Source organism: Filicampus tigris, chromosome 3, assembly GCF_054856515.1.
Source record: "Filicampus tigris isolate MCC_2025a chromosome 3, RoL_Ftig_1.0, whole genome shotgun sequence".
NCBI lineage: Eukaryota > Metazoa > Chordata > Actinopteri > Syngnathiformes > Syngnathidae > Filicampus > Filicampus tigris.
In genome coordinates, this window is record NC_141219.1 from 15,186,933 (window position 1) to 15,212,456 (window position 25,524).

Consider the following 25,524-nt stretch of genomic DNA (forward strand, 5'->3'; position numbering starts at 1 on the left):
TTTTTTCCTAATACCCCAAATCTTGTGAGATAGGCCTGTTTGACTTATATAGGTATATTTTGGTCAAACTCCAAATTTGTGTGTGTGTTGCACTTTTGAGTTTCCACGCCACTGGATCAATACAAGCCATAGCGTTGATATCCAATGGACGTTTTTGAAACCGCACAGACTTGTAATTTTCATTTGTCGCGTTGTCCAGCTCAGCATGAACACTTTAGCTTTTATTTTTACTGATGCTTCACAGCCAAGTAAATAATCTGTCTGTGGGTATACGTCCATGGGGATCCGCACAGGCTATGCTGTAAATCATTCCATCAGAAACATTCGTACTGCATGTTGTCCTAATGTGGTATGTAATGTGGGTGCAAATAGGTAAGTAGTAATAAGTAGTCATAAAAGAGGAAAAAGGCATAGAGAGAAGCAACAATATAGGTACTGTGCTGACCTTTATCAACAGGTACAAAAAAAATAGAGGAAAATTTGTGCGTTACATCAGAAGTGCAAAAATAAAACTAGCCGAGTGTATCTATCCGCTGCACCACCTTTCCACCTTTCGCCAGCAAAGTGCCATTCAGTTACAGTGACAGGGATCTATCTTATGACATCGAGGAGAAAAGGTGCTCAGCGGGACGAAAAGCTCAAATTAAAAGCAGACAAAGGCGCAGTGAGAGCAACATTGCAAAGGGCATCCGGAGAAGCTAAAAGAAGAAATGCTTCTCTGGAGACAGCGAGACACGTTGACAGGAGACTCCCCGAATGAAAAAGAAACATGAGCAATGAGTCAGTGTGATGAAAGAAAGAATGAGGCTACTTCTGTTTGGGAAAAAAAAGTCTTTTTAAACATTGTTCACTCTTATTTTGTATACCAATTGTTCACAACAGAGTCAGTAACAGTTACAAAGAGTGACTTGAAAATAAACCTGGCATTTTAAAGGAATTTAACACGTTTTGTAAAATGATGGGGGATCAACAATTTAAGTAAACTACCAATATCTTTTTGTCTGCTGTTCTTTATCAGCTATGTCACTGTACTAAACCACTCAGTTATTTAACATTACACGATTCATTATGAGAATTCACAACCGAATTACGGTTCAACCAAATTTGGGAGAAGTTCTTTTCCTCATTGTCGCTACTTGTTGTCAGGCAAAATTTCATTCCTGTTACCATGCAAGAAAATGTCATTTTAACATGTAATAAAAGCTCAATGGTTTTTTTTTTTTTAATACTTTGCTCTGCTGCCCCACATAGTTGACAAAGGACAGGGAAACACGACTTGACAGGAACCCACGTTTTATTTATATAGATTGATTAATTAATTAATTAATATTAAACATATTAAAGTAGATATTTTTCCATTGGCAAATTGGAAATATTTTTCAGGTAGTAAACCACTTCTTGACAGTCATTGGTGGAGCAGATTGGTCATTGTAACTTTTGTGGGTACGCTAATACTGTAAAAGTCATGAACGCAACATTCGCTGGAATAGGGGCTTTAGCGTTAGATGCTGCACTTTTTCCCCACGTTTCTTGTTTCTGGTGGTACAAGTTTGAGAAAGTATCCATGTTCTTCTTTACATTTTGTATACACTTTCTTACTAAACTCAAATGTTTTGTGATATCAGCAAGCGATGCGTTTGGAGTGACGGTGGGCGGAATGCAACGTTTTAGCATAAGGGTAGCTGGCCTCCTCCTTCTTTGGCTCATCACAAGCTGGCTGTCCACATCGCTTCCTGATCCCCCCTGTGCCCGTGGAGCCTTCTCTCAATGTGTTGTCTAATTGGATGGCACGCTGCCATTCTCGGTATCTCACCTGTTCGGACAACAGTGGCTATGAGGTGACACAGATGGGGCCCACTTTGTCACCCCCCAACCATATCCTGCATCTCTTTTCCTTTTGATCCACTATTAAAAATCCCCATCTATCGTCCGTTTCATTCTTCATTGTTTCATCTTTTTATTCTTTCTTCATCTGCTTCTCTATTCCCGCCCGTAGCACCCCGCAATGCAAACAATCTGTTCGGGGGCGAAAGTGAATTATTGAAGGCACCGCTGTCATTCCCCGGGTGCAGAAGTGGGCCGCGGAGAGGAAGTCGGCAGAGGAGGAGGATGGTGGTGAATGCGAAGAGTGGAGAGTTTTGCGAGGGCGGGGGGGAATTGTAGTTAATCGTGGGGACGAATTGTGTTTACATACACTATAGGCTGGGATACGGAGGAGCTGAGGTCTGTTCGTGTTAATCAATGCGAAAGAGACAAACTGGCCCAGATAAGCAGAACATTTCTGGAAAGTTCACATGAGGAGGTTGGCTGGTGAGTAAGTCATCTATTATCCATTCAGCTGCCTCACGGTGGAGACTGCTTAAGTAAGAATTGAGTAGGATTTCATACAAAATGTATATAATTAATATAACAGTGATACTTTTTCACTGGGTGAAGTTAAGGTTATGTGTAATCTGTTGCTGTTTCTACTACTGTATATACTAATACAGTGCTCCCCGAAAATTTTCGGGCGATAGGGACTGAGACCTACCGCGAAAAGTGCAAAACAGCGAATAATTGACACCTCCCATGTAAGGATGGAAGCGCTTTAAAAGGACGAGGAAGGACGCGGTCGTAGGACAATTATGTTTATGAATAAGGACGGAGAGACGAGGACGGAAGGGTACCCAACATGTGGACGGAGGTCGGACCGTCAAAAAAGGGTAAAGTGCCCAGGCCTGATGGATACATTGGCGAATCATTCTCTAAGTCAGAAAGAAGGGTCTTTGCTCACAAGTTTTTTGTCATTGTGTTAAATGAAATTTTATATATCAACAGTTGAAGAGGTATCGCTACTTGGTATTGGTGAGTACTCAAAGAGTGAATGTCGTACCGGTATCGGCCTAAAAAAAGTGCTATCGAGCATTCCAACTGGAAATGTGATATGGGTGTGTTGCCGCACAATTCACAAAAACGTCTTTCCGGTTTGCAGTACCTCGCCTTTTGTTGTGAATAATTTATATTGTAACCCCCTTCAGCCTTGGCAGAACACCTTAATGTCATTTTCCTTAATGGGTAGACTTTTACTTTTATGCAGGTAACAATGTGACTCCAAACTGTTCTTTGGAACAGGAATCCTTTGTATTAAAATGCAGACCACAGTCTTTCCACCTGAGTGGAGGTCGATGCTTCACTGACTGCCTTTCATGTATTAGTAGTGTAAAGAATATTAATCATGACATGTCATATGAAAGGAGACATAATATGCATTTTCCCCATACCATGTCTATGACATGCTTTCATCAATATACCCCACGGATCAAGAATTACACTACGCTTTATTCGCCCGTGTTCAGTCCATTTTTGAAACTACGTACTGCTTTGGTATTGATTAATGCGAAGGTCTACCAGTTTGATACACATTTCAAACTCCTGCTATATTTCTTGACTGATTGTGAGCATATTTACATGACTCGGAAGACTTTTATTGTAGGCAGGCATGATTAAAATTAAGGCAAATGACATGGTGACCAACTTGTTTACATTAATGGACCGTGCCACTTTGTCATAAAACATTAACAGCCGAGCATTGAACATAGTAATTAAAGCGTATTGACAGAGGACACATTAAAAATGCATATGACAGTGCATTTACCATGTTGTTTAAGCACCCATCTCATTAAAAGGCACTAACATGTGAAAGAGCATAACATCTGTATTCCATTGACTGGACTAGAAGTACAGTACACTCGACACAGTACAAGAGGTATTTGTAGCCACAAAACCAATATCCGCAGAGTGAATGTTGAGATATTGCCGTGTTTTCAAAATGCACACATATAAATGTTGTAGCAGAATAGTTTGTCTGTTTTGGTTTACAATCTTTTGACCACTTCTAGTTTGTCATGCATTTCCTCACATCTTGCCAAGATGCTAAATGTATTCGTATCCTTGTTTTTATATTTTTTTTACAATCATGACACATTAACAATCTCAGTACCTTGTAACCAATTTATGGAAGCCTCCATGTTCACCATGAACTGTAACTTCTACAAAGTCTTTTTCTCCCAACAATATCATATTTCATAGAGCTGTTGCATGTTCCCAAATCCAATTTACACAGTTTTAGTGTTAATTGTCTTGTACTCTTTCACATTTATAACTTCATTTTCAAATTCACAGCTTTTAAATTAGAACAATTTCAAATACTCCGCACTGCTTTTAATAGCTCATTTTTGCTGCCGTATAAAAGGAATGCTGTCAAATGTCATTTCATTGTATATAAATGCAATGACATTAAGAATCAAACTCAATCTAATAACCTTTTATGCACATGCAGAATTTCGTCAACACAACAATAGCAGCCTGGTTTGTTATGCAACTGAAGACATAAACACTTCTCCCCTGATAGATGCCCCATGTAATTACTCCAAGTCAAAATGATCTACCTACCGGGTAGGGTATGATTTGATTTTTTGCAGTGGGTAGGTCCTACCCGCTACAAAAATGCAGAACATATATTTATTTTCAAATATTTTGCGGATTCTTTATATGTACAATATATGTAACTTGCATAACCGTGTCATGAGCCAATATTGCACAACACAATTAACTATGAACTTCTATTTTTTTTTTTTTTATTGTCATGCGATCTACCAATGCTACCTTTGTGATCGACAGGTAGATCGCGATTGGCGTATTGAGCACCCCTGCTCTAAGAACTGTAATTGTGAACATATTGTAATGCATACAGTATATATTAATGTATTCTAACTGAGAACATGCACAATTTGTAGTACTGCAAAATAGACTAAAACCAAATACACTTATTCAAGTATATGTGCACAGCCTAGTGTGATCCTATCCAAGGCAATAAGTGTATACTGTATGTGACAAGAAGGATTTGGGAATTATACTACAGGGAAACTACTATGGTGAAAAAGACAGATATGTAGGCTCCATAATATTATGGTAGCACATGAGCCATTTATTTTGACCATCCATTCAAGGTTGCTGGGTAAATTCATATTTGTTAATGATGGAATAAAGTTAATTCTGTCTCTTGATTGTGAATGAATGAATAATTTATGGCGGCACGGTGGTCGACTGGTTAGCACGTCCGCCTCACAGTTCAGAGGTCGTGGGTTCGATCCCGGCTCCGGCCTCCCTGTGTGGAGTTTGCATGTTCTCCCCGTGCCTGCGTGGGTTTTCTCCGGGCACTCCGGTTTCCTCCCACATTCCAAAAACATGCATGATAAGTTGATTGGATACTCTAAATTGCCCCTAGGTGTGATTGTGAGTGCGGATGTTTGTCTCTGTGTGCCCTGCGATTGGCTGGCAACCAGTTCAGGGTGTCCCCCACCTACTGCCCAAAGACAGCTGGGATAGGCTCCAGCACGCCCCGCGACCCTTGTGAGGAGAAGCGGTACAGATAATGGATGGATGGATGAATAATTTATTTGAACATGAAGAGAGAAAAAAGAAACAATAATTACAATAACAATAAAATCAAATCAAAAATAACAACAACAATCAAAAATTAACGCACCTAACAAAAGTCTCTAGATTTAGTAAACCCCACCTCTTCTCCATTTTTTCTTAATGTATTCTATTCTTCATCTATGGTAAAAATAATACTAAAGATAATAAAACTAGTTATAATAATAATGAACCACTAAATTTATAAATACTTGCTTTTTCTGCTCAATAGCAGTTGCCATTTCTTCAATAGCTTCTGTTATTGCAAGTAATGTTGATCTGCCAGCTCTGAAACCATATTGACTATCACAAAGCAATTTGTGTTTATCTATAAATATATCCAGTCTGTTATTGAACAGTTTTTAAAAAATCTTTTTGACAGCTGTGGAAGCAAAGCGACCGGTCTGTAATTGGTGAGGTGATGTTTGTTCCCAGTTTTGTACAGTGGAATAACTTTGGCTATTTTCATTTTATGTGAAAATGTCTAAAATGACAAATTACAAGGTTATGATTTACCTGACATGTTTCGGCAGAAACTTTCCCCTTCTTCAGAGTGTCACATGTCAGGTAAATGATAACCTAAAAAATAACCTGTCGGAGATATGAGAACTAACAATTCAAATTCCTATTAGTTAAATTTTAGAGTCCACTTTTCCCATTGGAAATCATGAAAATTATATGAATTTGGTCCACTGTCAAATTGTGGCCTTCCAAAAAAGTAACGTTTTGGAACGCCTACTAACAACGGGCTAAACTTGGCTCAACCCTGACATACAAAGCTTTTCTTGTCTCGATGTCCCACTTCAGCATGTTTCCTTGACACCAATTACGACTTTACTATGTAGCCACGGCTTTGGCACCATATATAAATGAGGATAGGTTCCACAGAAAAAAACAACAACAATAGGTTCATTTGTGTAAAGTAGCCATCAAATATTGTATTGTTCTTGAAAATTGAGTTAAACACAAAATTGCAGAGCTAAAAAGGTGTTGAAAATGTTTCGCTTCACTTGAAACACACAACATAATTCATATTAAAAGATAAAACCATGTATGAGTTATAAATAGTCCACCGGAGGGATGTGTTATTTCTTGTAACGTGTATGTTTGGGGATTTTCTGTACTTTCATCTTCATCCCACTTGTAGAATTGCTGCATTTTCAGCTTGGCACTGGCAGCTTTGAACACACGCCCAAGAAAATATGTTCTTTTATTGGTGCCAAATTGATTTGAAACTTGTTGATGCAATATAAATGTTCTTCACCGGAGTGTCGGCTGTCGGCCAAGGTGTTGATTCATGTGCGCTGGCTGGGCTTTTAAAAGCGCTACGGCCACCTTCAGTTGTTTTGCGCAGGCTTCTCTGTTGTTCTCTGTTGTTGTCCTTGAGCTTGACAAGACATCTTTAATTTATCTCTTTTATTAACGATAATGTCCGCAAGAGAATAATTGTAAGCGAGGAGCCCTGTGCAAGCACAATAAATCTCCTCTTATAAATTGGACATGTTAATGGTGAATTGCGTTTTCTCCATTCTGCCAGATAGTTGGCGTTTTATGTCAGCACGCTTGACAAGAGTGTATACGATATCCGCTGACGTGTCCTTGAACGGTGAACCAAACACCCAAACAATGTGAGGAAGCTGTCACCAACTAGGAGGCCAATACACCTCATGTGTTGAACAATATTACAAGCAGAGCTGGGCATTTGACCCTTTTTTGCCAGTCTGTTCTCTGTCCACGACCTGGGTACCCTTCCGTCATCGTCCCTCCGTCCTTATTCAGAAAAATTGTGGCCCCGCCCGACCGGGTCATAGCTTTCTGTGGTTTTTTTTTTCCCTCACCAATGAAATGGCCGTCCACTAGGGGGCAAACAATAATGCAGGGAGGGAACGCACATGAAAAAGAGCACTCCAGTGTTGCAAGGCAGCCTTGCTTTTTAAAAGAACCCAACACAACACGTCGACTGGGACTTGACCCGGTTAGAGATGAAAACCTACCTCTGTCCTTGCTCCGTCCGTCCTTTTTAAAGAGCTCTCGTCCACCGTCCGACCGTCCACAAAATGGTGTCCGTCCAGGGCGGATGGACCAACCGACCGTTCCGTCCCTGGGACTGAATGCCCAGCTCTGATTACAAGATTGTATTATTATTGCAAAGTTAATCTTAGTGGTATCTGATTATAGACGGTCTTATGATCGCTTGCAATCATGATAATTCATTAATAGATAACGATTGAAGTGAAGTCAGTTGTGAAAAATCCGTGCTGGTTTCATGGGACATTCGAAGGCTCAACCGGTTCTGTTTAGTGAGACGAGAGTCTTTGGAGAATTCCCTACATGAGCCGTCAGAGTTTTTCCAGCCTGACCCTTGCATCACTTTTGGAATTAATGATCACAATATTGGCGGAGTAGAAAATTGTATCCATCCATCCATTTTCTGTAGTGTTTGTCCCCATTTGGGCCACAGGTGAGATGGCGCCGATCCCAAATGACTTTGTGACAGAGGCGGAGCTCACCAGTCTGTCGCTGGGCGAATGAATAAAGTTTGATGATGATGATGATAAAAAAGCATCCAACTGAGGTGTGACATCCGCAGCTAACCCCCACGCCAGAACGATTTCAATGGGCAGCAAAATGTATTTGTCTTTCTAATGTCTTGCTTTGGTATCTACTGCGGCAGCTGTAGATTTGCGTCAGCGGTTGATCACAAATAGAATGTTTAAAGTTAAGGGGGAGGAATGTATCAATGGGCTAATTTTAGGTAACTCATTTGCTCCCATGAACACTTGATTGTGTGGAGTGATTTTTTTTTTTTTTTTTTTTTTTTTTTAAACATTAGGTGTAAACACACGCACACACTCACTACTGAATAATTTCCCCGCAGGAGTCATTCCATAAACTGAATAATGAATTACACCCAGTGTACCAGCAAGAGTGTTTCATAGGAGGAAAATGTAGAGCAAGGATCCATCAGCCATATTGACTATGAGGACACACACAGGCTTACTGTACAAACTCTCTCACACGCATTACAAAATCACACACAAACACACTCCCATATACACACACAAACACACACAATGGAACAGGAGCAGACGATTCTCTGTGGTCCGCTGTGGTTGTAATAGCCTCATTATTCATCTGTGCATTGTGCTTAAACAGCCAGCAAAGGCACGAGGAGGAAAACCAAAAGCTATTAGATCCACAACCACAAAAACACACATGCATTTTTTTGTTAACGCATATATTTTTGCTCAAATTACTCTCAATAAAAATCACCATACTTACCCAAACTCGAACATTCCTTAAACGTGTGAACTTGACTATTTGCTGATCGTTTGATGGGGGAACTGAATTGAATGTGAATAATTTAGCACATTGAGCGTGAGGCTGGCCCAGGCTAACAACAAGACTGAAAGTAATGCTCTAGTAAACCAGAGTGTTGTTCTAAATGTGAGAAGAACCACACACACGTTAATGAAGATTTCTGTCTTCAGACACAGGCTGTGAAATTTGTGTCAAGTCTGCTTGGGGTGTTGAGTGTTTTTGGCCTGTTCTTCATTGCATTGTAGCTACTCTTTGTTTATTAAATTACTATAATCAATGAAAAATTCAGGATAGGTACATGTATGTTGATGGGCCCCGTGGCCACTTACCTGAAGTCAACAGTCTCGAATTTGGGTTTTAAATTAGACAGTGATGAGTGTTTGAATTCGTGCTGTTGTTAAACTCAGCTTTTTAAAAAAAAATGTAGGCAGCTGACTAAAGTCAAGTCCCTCCTTTCACAACAGCAAATAGAAACAGTAATCCATGCCTTTGTTACATCTCGGCTGGATTACTGTAATGCATTTTATTTTGGAGTCAGCCAGTCCTCCCTCAAGTGTCTCTAGTTGGTCCAAAATGCTGCTGCTTGCCTCCTAACTGGAGCTCGTAGGAGGGGGCACATAACTCCAGTTCTCGCTCCCTGTACATTTTTTTTAGTTCATCTTAAGATCTTTTGTTTTCAAATCTTGAATGAACACACATTATTTTTTATTCTTAATGTAATTGATATATTTAGATTAGACATAGGGCCCTACTTTCGTTCCGGCACAAATGTGTGGGGTGGGGCCAGACAAAGTCTTGGCAATTTCGTCGACCAATGCAGCTGGGCGCAGTTAGACAAACGCTGTCTGCGTAATTTGGGCATCTACACAGCCGACTACATCCATCCATCCATCCATCCATCCATGCATTATCCAAACCACTTATCCTCACTAGGGTCGTGGGCGTGCTGGAGCCTATCCCAGCTCTCAGTGGGCAGTAGGCGGGGTACACCTTGAATTGCTTGCCTGCCAATCGCAGGGCACACACAGACAAACAAACAGTCACACTCACAATCACACCTAGGGACAATTTTAGTGTGTTCAATTTACCTACCATGCATTTTTTTGGAATGTGGGAGGAAACTGGAGTACCCGGAGAAAACCCACACTGGCATTGGGAGAACATTCCACACAGGAAGGCCGGAGCCCGGATTGGAACCCCTCTGTACTGTGAGGCGGATGTGCAAAGCAGATGGCAACTGTGCCGCCCACAGCCAAGTGCAACCGTTTCTAATTAATCAATCAATCAATCCATCGATCAAGCGGCTTCTTTTCATCTCTTCAAATGTGGCACACCTGACTCACGTAGAAAGTCTCGTCATGCGGCAAAAGGTGGAAGAAACCCTAACTTCAACAAGGAGGAGACTGATATGCTCGCTCGGGAGGTCGAAGCATAATTTATTTTCAATCTTTGTAAGCAGAATATATTGATAAGCATTAATATTATATTTAAAATATTGATTACTTAATATAGTTACTCCTGTAAAATGCTTAATGGATTAATACAGCATTTACAGTATGTTGCGAAATACAGTAGGTACTGTACGGAGCGCTACTTGTAGGCTGCATTCTACACTCAGTGCTGTTGTTTTTAGTCATTATAGTGCAATGTGTTAGGAGTAACTATGAGAAACAGATTTACTTATTATTATTATTGTTATTGGACTTGGTGTGTGTAGTGTCATGTTTTTATCTGACCTAAACTTTCTACAAGACAAGATTGCGCATTTGGAAATTTGGAAACAGGTGTGAGGAGAGTTGTGCTATATTGCAGTGTAAATATATTTAATTCACCAATAAGGCAAGAAATGGCCATTTTATGAGGTCTTTGGGAATATTTAGAAAGATGTTAGGAGCGTGTGGTTGGCACTAAGTCAGTGTTTGCCTTGAATCCGTGCAAATAACACAACCGGGGCTTTAAGAGTGGACCTAAGCCGGTCTTAAATTACACCATTTGTCAGACGAGTGAGCCCCGAGTGTGGGAGCCATGTGCCTCTTGTGCCAGTGACTTTGATATTCACAAGTCTGGCTCATTGGTATGGCAACAGTGACGCAGGGAAAGTTAGTGATCATGCTACGGGGGCAGAAACATTGTGGATGATGACAGTTGTGTGTCAGCTGGGGTCTATGCCATCTGATTTTGGGCAAGAGGCAGTGTACACCCTGGACTGGTCGCCATCCAATCACTGGGCACATGAAAGTCAAGCAACCATTTTCACTTACTTTTACAGCTATGGACAATTTGGAGTCTTTAGATACTGTAAACAATAATGTGTGTCTTTGAATGTGAAGGGAACAAACTCCACTTAGAAGGCCGGAGCGGCGATTCAAATCCCGAACCCCATGACTGGGAGTTGATCCGAGGAAACACTGTACACTGAAAAAAAATGGTGTTTTGAATTTACTCACTGTTATTTCCTCAAGTGCTTGCACAAAATAAAATGAGTAGATATATTGTCTACTTAAAAAATGTATCTTAAACCAGATGATTATATTATTTAGTAGATGTAAAGTGTACTTAAAAATGTATCTTAATCCAGATGATTATATTTCGTGCAACCACTTGACAAAATAAAATTGATCAAATTCAACAGAAACTGTTTTCAGTGTAGGCCGACTGTAATTTGACCTCAAATTAACACCTTCAGACCAATTGTAAAGGTATACAATTGTATACAATATTATTGCTCTGGTGAGCCCGGATCGCCTACTTTAATACTGGACCACCAAGGACAACTCTCACAATACTGCAGATTTTCCACTTCAAAATAGTAATGTGATAAAACTGCCAACACCATGCCGCATTGAATGCATGAGTTAGGAGAAGACACACTAAAACAAAAAACAAAAATTGGAGTAGAATAAGGAGCGAAAGTTAATTTAGCAGTACCTGGTTGTACTTGCTTTTGCCAATAGAAATTCATCGATAGTAAGCAAGGCTGTGGCAAGAAGTGTTGGTCCCAGGCAGTGGGAAAGGGTCAGTATTGTGTTGCTGCTAGCTTCGAGTATAGTGTTTGGTGAATGATTGTTTTGTGGCCTTGACATCTTTAGCTTCCTATCAACTGTTTCTTCCTACGGCTTTAATGTATACCTTTAAGTTCTGGCTATACACACGGGTGTAGTCTTGACCAAACTGAATGCACACTGAAAAAAAAATGCTGTGCATCATTTACTCACCTTTATTTTAGCAAGTGGTTGCACAAAATGAAAACATCTGAATGCAGAGAGATTTTTTAAGCAGATTATACATCTACTTCAAAGATGTAAAAGATGATTTTGTTTTGTGTAACCACTTGGCAAAATAAAATTTAGTAAATTCAACCATCATTTATTTTCAGTACAAAGCAGCTCTGCTGATTAATTAACACTCCAAATGGAACTCAATCACAGGATAAGTCCTCCAAAAATGAAAGCTACACTAGATTTAAAACAGTTAGCATTGCGTAGGCTTGTGTGCGTGTCTGTGTGCGTGTGTGTGTGGAGGGGGACTTAGCGTGTTAGTTCTTGAGTATTGAAATGTAATATCCTTTACACTAAATGTTTAATTTCCAATTAGTATGACCTGGAACTTATTTTTCAAAGGCAGCATTGCATTCGTGTGCGTTTGAAATGCTATGAGGCTTTCAAGGACAAAGTCGGAGCTTTTCAGAGCTTTCCTGGACGGGCCTCTCCAGCTACAAAAGGGATAGAAGAGGGAGAGCGAGATGAGCCAGCTGACTTGCAATCTTCAGTTTCCCTCTGTTGTCTTCGTTGCCCTTAGACAGACCTGCTACACAGAGTGACACGGAAAAAACGGACTGAATTGTGTTTTGTGCGAATTGTGTTTTAAATGCGTTTTACAATAATAGTCAACTGTATTTATAAAATGTCATATTTACCTGTGGCTTGAAAGCAAAGCATGGAGAGTCTCTGTCACTAAAATGCACGGGTGCAGTCAGTGAATGGGGCAATCGCTCAATGCCAACAATCTCTCAAAATATCTCACTCTTTTCTTTATCATAACCTTTTCTTTTCTGTGAGGCAATGACAATCACACCATGTTTTTATGGTTCAATAAAATATGATAGGGTATAGCATGTTGTATGAGGAGCCCCAAAATCTTTTACAAAGTCAGCTTTTCTGTTTAATTTCAGTGGTAGATGTGCAGTGCTCAATCGCGGTCAGTAACAGTAATTTTTTCACAATGGTCCACTTTGGTCGCATTTGGCCGCGTCGCTTGGATATTTTTTTTATCGTGCCAACCTTCACATTGATACCATGCTGGATTGTCAAGGACAATTTTAGGTTTCACTGAACATGCATGTTTTTAGAGTGGGAAAGGAAGTACCTGGAGAAAACAAACCCTCCATCCAGGAAGGCCAGAGCTGAGATTCGAACTCCGAAGGGCAGCAGTGTGAGGCAGATGTGTTCGCCATGTGTCACCATACCACTGTTCGTTTTAAAACGTGATAACGCTAAGAGTCACAGTCGTAATTTTAATGGCCAAGGCATAATGTGAAGGTGAATGGTGTCACAGATACAAATCACGCATCACATTTGATGACATTTTAAAGACAAACTCAAGTCAAACATTTTTATTACAGCTTGCGAATGTCACGTGACAAAACTCAGAGAACAGGTGAGCTGTGATTGGTCGTTACCTGAGCCCTGAGCAACTGTGATGTCATTTTCAGTCGACAGCAAGTATCAAAAAGGCTGAGCTGGATAAAATTGGGTGGATTTTACTGCTTAAATCATATTCCACAACCGCAATATTAATCAGAATGCTGTGTTTAGAGTAGTGGGGCCGCATAGAACATATTGAAAAGAAAATTCTTGACCTGACTTCCTCTTTAACTAATTCAACTGTAGTAAAAAAGTTTAGCCATCACCTAGTAAATCAGTAAATCAAATAACAACATGTATGATTCCCCTCACATGACGTAACAACTGTTTATTAAAAAAAAGACATTTTTGGGTCTGATTTTTTTTTCCTGAAAATGTAGATTGAAATGCGAAGTGTATGACTTCAGTGTCCTTATTTTTTAGTGCGTGCCCATTTCCGTACAATTAGGTTAGCAGAAAACCACTGATTACAAATGTTGTGCCATATGACTAAAAAAAAAAAAATAAAATACAACAACAACAACAACAACAACAAAAATCAAAAGGGCAAGATCAGGGCAACTGAGCAGATTCTGAGACAAATCCCTTGAAAAACTCAATTAATGTTCCATGGCTGACACAGTTTCATCAGAGGATTTAATAAGCTAATTAACTATATTACTGGAAGAGCATTACATGTATTTTGGACAGCACAGTGACCTAAGGAACTAGTTGAGCATCATTTGGCGCATGCGAGCATTTAATGAAGGCTGGTAGATGGCGTCTTGCCTCTGGTACATTAAGCATTAGCACGCTGCACTTCAACTCATTCTCGATCAATTTACACGGCTCCAAAGACATGCAGCCATATGCGTAAGATTTGTTGTGGCTCCAAGCGCCGCTGGGAACTACGCTTTTATTCTTAAATTAACGGCCGCTCACTCTGAGAAAACGATCTCGGTGAAGGCTGTGTTTTCCTGAGAGGAAGCCGGATGGAGCTGGCGCTCATTCCAAGGGAGAATACTAAACATTGTGTGCCTGTGAGGCAATGTGGGCATTCATTTCTCCATACGTTGTTTATAGGTGCTCACGCGAGCATGTACATTAAACGGTATTATTTTTGAGCAAATATTATGCATGCAAAAGTGTGAATATTTCCCCTGCACTAGTCCGCCTCCATTGAGTGCATTTTAAGTGCAAACATGAATCGCAGGGTCGCTGTAGCCGCCCTCCTCGTTAACTGCAATTTACTTCAACATCTGTAGATTCTTGATCGCGCTCTTATAAAAATAACTTGTACCTCAGTCTTTTCTCCATGATTTCATCATTCACTTCAACCCAAACTATATATCTTGCTCTTCTCTCTTGTCCTGCCCATTTTTAATCCTCGTCTCCGCTGTTGCCGCTGCTTCACTTCCTGTCCGGCAACTCATTTCCTCCTCTTTTACTTCCTTCTCATCACATTCTACCTCCTCTCTTCTTCAATCTGCTTCAGTCAGGAAACACTTTTTTTTTTTTTTTTTTTTTAATCGTGTTTCCTGTTTGAACTTGGGTATATTGAGTGGGAAACATGTCCAACCACCCCACTAATGACACCAACTTTCACGAAACTTGAGTTAGTCCTTGCCTACTTGGGAAAAAGTATACCTTGACCTATGACACATAGCATGTTAGCATGATGGCATACAACTGTTTTGACGGCGTGTTCTGTCTTACAACCTCGTTCTTCCGCGAGTGAGTCCGTGTCTCACTCTTTCCAATTGTCTTATTCATCTCCAAAGTCGATCATATAGGGCTCACCTGAACAGAAGGTTTTTCGATCTGGCCACACCACTGATGGACTGACAGCAAACCATCCTGCTTCCGACAGCAATTTTCACAGAAGTCCGAGGAGGAGTGGCCTCAATCTGGATTTGAATCCCATTCTGTTGGGTTGGAAAACCTGAACACTGTTCACGATTGCATACACAACTAAGGGGATAATAAGCTTCATTATATGCACGACACCATCTTGCATGCTGTTGCCTCTCTGTATGAGGCTATTTTATTGAGTGTCCAAGCATTAGTTCCACGTTACCTTCAGTGTGCATACAGAACTTTTTAAAATGTCCCAACTGGATATGATTATGCCTAAATCGCAACTTTGTTCAAATGAATGATCAAAACTTCCTTCGCTAGAACAGACCTGATAGCCTGCAAATGTGTTTTCAATGCCGTTGTTGAGGAAAAGAGTTTAAGAGACACGACGGGGGGATCAATTTACAATCAGATACTAAAGATGGACTTAGCCCCACAGCCTTAAAGGCACGTTCCTCTTTGGCCATTTGTGGCACTGAAGAGTAAATCTTTCCCTACCAACCCCCCTGAGCTACATCGCGGACAACACAAACTCTTATTATTTACTATGTGATTTATTCCCAAATTAGGTCTTTTAACTTTTTGCTTACATCCTTTGCCCAGGGAGGTGAGCATGGCAGTTTTGATCAATCGTAAAGAGAATTGCCGCGTGCAGCCAACACAAACACACACACGCACGCACACACACTTTGCCTTTGTTAACAAATGTACACAAATATGCTCATACATTGTTGACTACAGTTATGCATTTAATTGAAGGTCAATGTCAACCCTTTTCTTCCCTAGCAAAACAGACTCCAATGGGGTTATTTAGTGTTGACCTATAGCTACACAGATTCTTTTGTGGTCCCTCCCGTGTGCGCCAGAGTGTATTTGTGCTGACAACAGGCAGCAAAGCTTATGAATGCTGAGGATTCTTGCCAATGCTTGTTTGCAATTCTCAACTGACTTCAAGACAATTGATCTTGCATCTGGAATGTTATTCAAATGTGAGAGTCACTGACGATGTAATGGTTCACTCGCCTGACTTTGGTGCAGGCAGTGTGCAGGTTCAGTTCCCACTTTGTGATAGTGTAAATGGTGGTTTTAAAGGTTGCCTTTGTGCCCAGTGATTGACTGGCAACCAGTACGGGGTGTTGTCTGCCTTTCGCCAAAAGACAGCTGCGATATGCTCCACACGTACGCACGTCTTCGTGATGAAAAGCGTCACTCGGGGTCAGTCTCCACTTCATCTCTGACCACGGTGCTAAAACAGCATCTTGCTCTTGCTGTTGTCATTCACTAACCTTGCCAACCCTGCTACGTGGCACTGTTAAAACGCGTACGGCCGAGTACGTGGCCGTTATCAACGCGTACACAGCCACGTGGCAGGCTCGGCAAGGTTAGTGAGGGTTAGGTTGAATGAATTCGGAGTAACAACCAAAATCACAGACAAAAAACAAGTGATATAAAGACTATAAGCAGCCTAAATAGTTTCCAGATGTGGAACATTTGTCACCATGTAAATGGTTGGGACCTTTGCGACCTTAATGTGTCAACCAACCTTTAAAAAAAAATTCAGGAATATTATGAGTTGAAAACTGATTCTTAATGTTTCACATAATTTGGCAGAGGAAACCACATTCAAACTGTAAGCTGTTCCTCACCATCGCTAAAAAGATCTCAATTATCACCACGTTGTCCATGTAAAGATAAAAGGCATTGATTCCGACCAATGAGCATTTTCTTGTTTGTATGACTTCATGCCTCAGTATTTTTGAGGAGACCACAAAACAAGCAGTACAAATATACTATTAACTCAATTTCAGACACATGCTTAAAACGTTCTAATCAATTACATATTTTTAAATGCTAACACTCATACACACATATGGAGGCATATTTTCTGGATGGAAAGGCAGGTGAGCCCCACCTCCCCCTTTCGCGTTTCCTTTGGAATTTTATTACCTGTGCTCGCTGCTTATTGATCCCGTTATATACACGAGGCCAAGCAGCTGCTAAATAATTCAGTTTGGTTAAATAGCACTCTTCCATTATTCAGGAGTGTGGCACGGTGTAATTAATATTGTAGAGATATGTGACAGGCTGGGTGGCATTTTACTGACTGACAGCACATCGCTCTCCCCACTTTTTGTCGCTCTCTCTCTCTCTCTCTCTGATGCCCTGTGTCTCTATCTCCCAGTCTACTAGTTTTCTCTAGGCGAATCTCTGGCAACGTTCATTTCATTCCTTTCTTTCACCTTCTATTTAATTTGTTTGTGCTACCGCACCTTCTCTGTGTTGGTTCTAGCTGGATGCAGAATTCAGTTTTCTGCTCACTGACCTGTGATGTGTGAGGCAATAATATAGAACATGGTGCCTTACTGCCTTACCTCCTATTCTCTCATTCTCATTCCGCAGTGTTGCCATGGCCTATTCTAACCTTGACAGTACCAGAGCCGCACTTACCAACGAATGGGCTTACCTGGGTTTAAACTTCCAGAAGTTGCGGGCCTATCAGAATTTGAAAAAAAAAAAAAAAAAAATGTTGACCAAGCCGCAGGCGATTCTGTGCTCACTTGCTGCTGCAGTACACGAAGCGTGCTCTAGGGGGCCTATCGGAAGGCATTAAATTCCACATTATTCTGTCATTTGTTTATTTGTCAGTCAATCATGTCATCATGGCATCCGCGGACCAATCACACACCCATATACACATATACTATGAAAATTTTCAGCCATGTACAGGAAGTTCCGTGACAGTGCTTCGGACGTCACGTGTCTAATCCCTGTGCGCATTTCTTTATGCAGGCAAGATGAAAGGACGGTAGCCAGCGACACTTAATTAGTCAATATTCTGTCCTATTGAACACACATCTCACTTTAATAAAAAGGACATAATGAGTGGACTGGTTGGAATATCAAAGATGCACCAGGAGTGCTTTTTCAACAAAGGCAGATGCACTGGTGAGTCTTTGCCAAGTTGTCTCTGAAGTTTACAAAGTCTGGGTGTTTATGGGCCGTGTGGACTTAGAATTGCAGTGCTTTAAGGTTTTAGTCAGGCATACTAGCAAGGATCAACCATGCAGGCTGCCTCGGAGCCTAGGCTGGCTGGCGGGCGGACGGCCACCCCGACAGGCTAGGCAAACGCTGGCCCGCGGCCTCCGCCACGCCATTAGAATATCATTTTTTTTTTTTTAATTCATAGAAGTGATTGGGAAATTCACCATTGCTTTATAAAACCTATAGTGTGTGGACCTTTTGATATGTTGGCTATTCTATTTGTTAAAAATTACAAAATGCATATGCATGCTGATCTGATCTATATTTGATGGTTAGCCCCGGGGCCTATGAGTAGGTAAAGGCGGCCCTGCTTGACACAACACCCCTGAGCAGAGAAGAGTATTTTGCCAAAATGTATTCAACACTATAATTACCTTTTTAGCTACATGTGCTACAACGAACAAAATAAACATCAGCAATGTCTTACAGCTGTACTACAAGTGAAAACTTGAATAGTTGCCTTCCTTTACCCATTAGAAAAACAAAATGTGTTTCAACTAATTATATCGTTTCAGAGACTTCAAACCAGGGGCGGAGATATGGGTGGGCCCACGCCCAGATTGACAGACTGCCCACCCAGTAAGATTCATGAAAAAAATATACTTGAAGATTTTTTGTAAATTATTATGAAATTATTTTTGAATTTGTTATTTCGTTGTGTTTTTTTTTTTTTTATTGTATTGAATATTAAGAATGGCATAATTGTGGTTGTCTAAGGAAGATCTGAACTTTATATTATTCAGTTTGTCATTTTATTTGAATATATGATGTGTCGGGACAGGAAGATTGTGCTCAGTGAGGGAAATATTCAGGCCCACCCTGATTTTTCCAGTCCCACCCATTAGCCACGTTCTGGCTCCGCCCCTGCTTCGAACTAACCTTTCTGTGTCTATAGAACCTTGGTTGCTAACCAAAAAAGCAGCACCAAACCAACACTTTCTCAGGTGAATTAAAGTGTGGATTCTTACAGAACGTTGTTAATGAGATATGGAATATTCGGATAACATTGTTTCATGTTGCTCCAAAAACACCTTCAATATGCAGCTCAATAAATATACACCCCCACCACTATTTGTGGAAATGCAGTAGTAGCTCCCTGATTGGGTCATTCAAAAGTGAGCATTATTTTTTGGTTAAGGAAGAATTTTTGACACAATTCTTGTAGAGACTCTCATCATATTGGGCAGTCATACTTAAAGAAATGACTGATGAGTGGATTAGCTATTGTCTGTATGAATCACCTCCCCCTTGTTGTGCCGCTGCATCACTTTTAAGTCAGTCAGGTCACCTATTTGCTTCCATCTTCTTTCCACGCTGTCAATTAGGAGACACTTTTCTTGCTTTCAACAATCTTCTTCCTCTTGTAGTTGTTTGACAACAACAGGAGAAAGGAGACTTCAAACGAGCCAGTTATGTTATCCACACACACACGCGCATACAGACACATGCAGCTTTTACCAAGGCGGAGAGTGAAACTACAGAGCTACTTGGATGACAAGATGAGAGCTCAAAGGGCCTGATGGTTTTGGATTTGTGTGGTAAAACAACACCCAGAGGAATAATTAATAATGTCTCTGTGTGTCTCCAGTTGTCGTCTAAATATGTGCCATACAGCGCAGAGATGTGGTACAAAGGTCATTGGACTTGAGTCGAGTCCCAAGAAAGAAGGAAACTTTTTTTTTTGGTTTTGTTCATGCCAACCTGGAAAAAAACTATAAAAATATAGTAAAATGTCAATTTGGGGGCTGGGAAATGACTTTATATTGCATTTCCATTCATTTCAGTGGAAAAAGTTACCTTGATTTATGAATGTTTTAAACTTGAGGGAGTACTGGATTTCAATATTTATCATGTTAACACTGCGACACTCTTCTAAATATTAGTAAAAAAAAAAGCGTTCTACCAAATAATGTGCATTCATGTCATTTCATACTTTTAAGTATTTTTTGTTCCGTTTTTCGAGATGTAAATGCTCATTTAATTTGTGGAGGCAATGTACTTTTTTGTAGTATGATCAGTGAAAAAACATGTTTAGTTTCACGGCAACATATGTTGTGACTGAGCAAGATTTTGTGACTTGACTTCCAACTTGTTTAAACCAAGTAATGACTTGAGTCGACTTGCTAGAAAATTGTGAAAATTGGTTGCGACTCGACCTGACTTGCTTGATCCCCCCCCTCACACACACACACACACACGCACAGTAACTTTGGGACTTGCTTGAGACTTGAAGGTTACGGTTTAAGCCTTACTTGTGATTTACACGTATGCCAGAGTACGCCCATCAAAATTGATCTTTTTTTTATCAGATGTCCTTAGATTGCACAGGTGTACCCAATGCTGTGGCCAGCATGCATCCATATTTGATTTACGTGTTAGTGTTTTACAACCGTTTTTCTGTTATGTTTTTCCGTCTTTTTTCCCCCCAATAATTCTGCATTTATACATCACCACAATGGCATTGAAATAAAACAACCAGGATATGACTGACATTTGGACTTTCACAATTTGTTTAAGGGGTTTTACAACAGCATTTAGTTGTAGTTAAGCCGTAAAAGTAAAAACTTGACACGATCAATGAAACTGCTGGGACACAATCCATCATCAAGTGGTAATTTTACTTTTTGGCAGACAACGAGAACGAACTGTTTCCCTCCAGAAATCCATTATTTTCTCAATTTCGTTCTAGTCTTGTAAAACGGGTTTGGAGATTATATCGGTTTGGATAAATTCACGCGAGACCTCAGTTGACAGATTGATGACATCCTGTCACTGTGCAGCAAGATTATACTTCATTGAAGTAATCTACATTCTAGACGACGCACATGAGAACATAGCAGTCACTTGACAAATGGTTCCATTGAATATCTTCTATTGAATTGTAGTTTTACTCTAAATCTAATACACTGGATGCTATGAAATTGGCTTCACTATACTGTCTGGATAAAAGAACCGAGACGTTTACCAGATACCCAAATGGAATTTGGTGGGGTTGAGGTCAGGACTCTTCATTTCTTTCACATGAAATTCATCTAAGCATATGACCCTGTGCACACTGGGAATGGAAAATGCAAATTTGTTTGCCATTTGGTTGTGTTTGTCCCGAATTGAATCATTGTGTAGCTATGTGTTTGGAGTGAGTGGTTTATTTATTTATTTTTTATTTATTAAGTGGATGAATTAGCGCACAGCGAGGAAACACAGTAAATAAATTCTTTAATACGGACATGTATCTTAATGTTCGTTCTATATAATGTCAGTGTTCAGTACATCGGTACTGTGGGTTGATTATTCAGTTATGAATTGTCCATTGCTATTTCACTTGCTCCTTCTTTTTTCCCGATATTTCATGTTGCCACAAATCTAATGCTTTCCTTCGTTTTATTTTCTCCATCTTCTGTCTTGTTTCGGAAATCTTACGCCTTACTATACAACGCACCAACATCAGATCTGGGCTTTTGAGTCTGACTGCTCTCAGCTGTTGGTGAATTTTTAATCTGCTGTTAAATAACACATTGTCAAAGAATCACTGGCTTTGTAATACATTCAGCCACAGAGTGCATTCCACTGTTTGTATTCCAAATGTGGTCAACTTGCGTCGTCTGTCTGGCGAGAAATGAGCTCAGAAAAACACTTCAGATATATTTTGAAGCCAACAGGGTGTGCCAGATGCATCTTTGCTCTGGATTTTTTTTTTATATAGTCTGCTCATAGAAAGTAGTCACTTACAAGTGTGCTACATGTGTCACATGGGCACGCGAGTTGGACGTTATGTACAAGAGGCTTTTGAGAGTTGATCATAACCTGTTTTTCATCGTCCTTCTCAGCACTCCGAAAATTAATTGCAAACAGCAGCCAACTCTTTTTTTTTTTTGTTCTCATATTTGGTGGGAGATTTTAGTCCATCAATTTTTATCATGGTTATCGTGGAGGAGGACCCAAACGCAGGAGGCGTCCAAAAACAACAAGGACCTAAACAAAAACTAGGACGAGGACTATGACTGGGCTGGACTGGACTTGACTTTGACAAGTGACAAAGCAAAACGAACCAACGAGGACTGAAAGAAAGCGGGGAACTAAATACAGACAAGTACAGCCTGGTACACAGCACAGTGATCACACGAACGGGTCAAGAGAGGAGGGAGAGAGCAACATGGAGGACAAAAAGAAAGAAAGTAAAAAAGAAAGGAGTCAAAGCAGGAAAAGGAGCAAAATTTGGACTCATTTTAATTATATTGATGGCTCTATTAGAGATTGCTGATTATGTTTTTCAGGGATCCTGTCAATTCACTTTACATTTGTTACGTAAAAAAAGCTTCAAGTTTATTCTTGTGTTTCATAGTTTATTTGTTGTTGCACTAAAAAGTAAATATTTTTAATTCACATTTTGTTGTGTCGTGTGTTTTCCAGGGATTCTGTGTTGCGAGACTTTAAAGTTGCTTAGTAAAAAAAGCTAACAGTTTAAATTAGTTAAAAGTGCACTCTAGAGTGAACAAATAAAGTATATTATAATATAGTAATATAATACATTTTTTAAATTAATTATTAATTAATTTTGTGCATAATATTACATTATTATTGGTAATATATCGATTAAAGCAACAAAAAAATCCGAAGAGCCGTTTGGGGGCCGAAAGAGCCGGCTCTTTTTAGTGAGCCGAGCCGCAAGAGCCGGAATTCCCATCACTATCAAGTATTTCATTTTTCTTTTTTCCTTAAGGGTTATTATAATTCCAGGTTAGCTGAGGTTCGACAATACAGACATGAGCCATAAGAAGTCCTAGATGTTGTAAGCTGATTAACGTCCAAGTTAAAGTTTGACTGTCCAGAACAGAAAATCCGTCGTTCTGACTAATTATAATTGCATTTTGATTAGTTGGAAGTTTAATTTGCGATATATTTAATGTGATTGTGCCTCGTCAACACAACAGAGGTATCTGAAATTCAGTTTTGACTATTGTAAGAAGTAATAATAACATAACAACAACATACCTGTAATGTAATTAATTTTACCTAGTACAAATGATATCACTTTTGCCATCATGTATATACAGCAGTACAGCATATGTATGGTATTTATTATATGGTTGTGACTATTCATAATTCTATTTCAAGATATCTACAACATAGTTTTGCCTGGTTAAAATTTGGATTGAGATTATCTGGAAAATGAAAAAGAAATTGAGGTAAATCAAAGATATCTTAAACTGGCATGATGACTATTCACAATCAAATTCTAGATATCTCGAACTGAAATTACAGATATCTACATTTCCTTTTCAGATATCCAACGGAATTATACATCACAGGCGACATGTAAAAAAATGTGAGATGTTTTTCTTCTATTTTCATTAAGTTCTGACAACACTTAAAAGGTTCATTTATACTGATCTTATTTAAACAGGATTGTGTTGGACTCATCAAACAAAAATCTCTCGATGCCCAGCGGGATACAATCTGGTCATCCAAAACCGTACACTAAAATGATTTTTCTTTTTTTTTTTCAAATTTAAAGCTGCCTACCACATTGTCTCTAATTTCCATTTTCTAATCGCGCAGTGATTGAATGATGCAAAACTCTTTATCCGTCCGTCATCTATCGTCAATCTGTTGTTACATGTCAACAACCATGACGTGCCACGCTGGTTAAATCCCACCTCGAGGTAGAGGCAGCTCTTCATTAGGACCTGATAGCAGCTAAAAAAGATGTGCGAGGCAGGAGCGAGGAGTGTGACACATTAACAATGCACCGTTCATCAATTAATAAGTGACTCCAGTATATGTGTGAGACTAATATTAATATCCAAAGTTGAGCTGTGTTGACATGCTCATATAGGCCATTGTGTTTCCCATTACATTAATGCCTGCTCGTAATTCTCTTCAACTTTATTGAATTGAGACCTGGTGGGGTTTTTTTTCACTTTGACCGACCCACTCTTGCCTCTTTTTATCAATTTCATTGCCTCTGCCAAGGCGATGTTCATTGCCTTTGGCGTCTTTCTGTATTTCTTTTGATGAAGTGCTTAGTTTGAAAAACACATTGTTCATTTTTTAGAGAAAAGAAAACTGAAAAAAAACACCTTGTTGTATAATGTTCATAATTTGAACAAATGTACTCATTAGTTGATGTCAGGTCAGGGCATCACATCTCAACATCTGCCTCACATTTCTGAGGACTGAGTTTTGAAACACTGCTCCGGCATTCCAGTGTGGAGTTTGCATCCAATTGGCTATTCAACATTCCAGTGTGTACACTGTCTATAGCCAGATAGGATAGCCTCAACAACAACCCAAATGATTAGAAGTGCTATAGAAAATGGATAGATAGTATCGGAAGCTGACATGCCAAATCCATATCTGATAGCAACTGCACGGTTCTATTATTTAAGTATTTCGATTAAACTTGGATAATCCGAATGAACATTTTCAAACACTTTGAGTTTTAGCAGCATTCACACATGACACATGTTCGGTGGAACGGTGGCCTACTGCTTAGCACGTTTGCCTCACAGTACAGAGGTCGTGGGTTCGAATCTGCCCCCGGCCTTCCTATGTGAACTTTGCATGTTCTTCCCTTGCATGCGTGGGTTTTCTCCGGGTACTCCGGTTTCCTCGATCATTCACAAAACTTGCATGGTAGGTTGATTGGTCGCTCTAAATAGGTCCTGGGTGTGAATGTTTGTTTGTCTCTGTGTGCCCTGCGATTGGCTGGCAACCGATTCAGGGTGTACCCCGCGTACTGCCCGATGACAGCTGGGATAGGCTCCAGCACGTCCCCGAACCTTGTGAGGAGAAGCAGTTTGGATAATGGATGGATGGATGTTTTGTGTTTAGCCCTCAAGGCTTGACAGGTTTAGATTCACTGTTGGTCTGTTGAACAATTGCCGAGAAACAGGAACTTGAAGTCATTTTGGACTATGGATCAAAAGCAATTTCTGTATGTCTTTTCTACAGTGTAAAATTGTACCAGGCTTTTTTTAAACTAGTCTGTGAAATTTCAGAAATGTGTATTCTATTGCAGGCTTCTATTGATTTTCTTAATTAAAAAATGGCCGATGGTAGTAGAGTTCTTTTTTCATGAATCCAAACAAATTAGAGAGTGACCTGTGTCCTGGAACAAATTGTATCCCGCCTTTGATTCGTTCCATCCATTCATCCATTATCTACACCGCTTATCCTCACAAGGGGATTGCTGGAGCCTATCCCAGCTGTCTTCAGGCAGTAG

General features: G+C 40.0%; 1 protein-coding gene across 3 annotated transcripts in view; it reads left to right on the plus strand.

Annotated features, from left to right (window-relative positions):
* Positions 1–25,524, plus strand: part of mdga1 (MAM domain containing glycosylphosphatidylinositol anchor 1) — a 185,554-nt gene that overhangs the window by 23,081 nt on the left and 136,949 nt on the right. Inside the window, exon 1 of one of the 3 annotated variants that reach the window (XM_086025949.1) lies at positions 17,957–18,203. The exons of the other annotated variants lie outside the window; for them this stretch is intronic. Within the exon in view, the coding sequence (XP_085882075.1) occupies positions 18,137–18,203 (67 nt within the window). The 5' untranslated portion in view covers positions 17,957–18,136. Of the gene's footprint in view, positions 1–17,956; positions 18,204–25,524 lie in introns of those variants that run through there. 3 annotated transcript variants of the gene reach the window in all.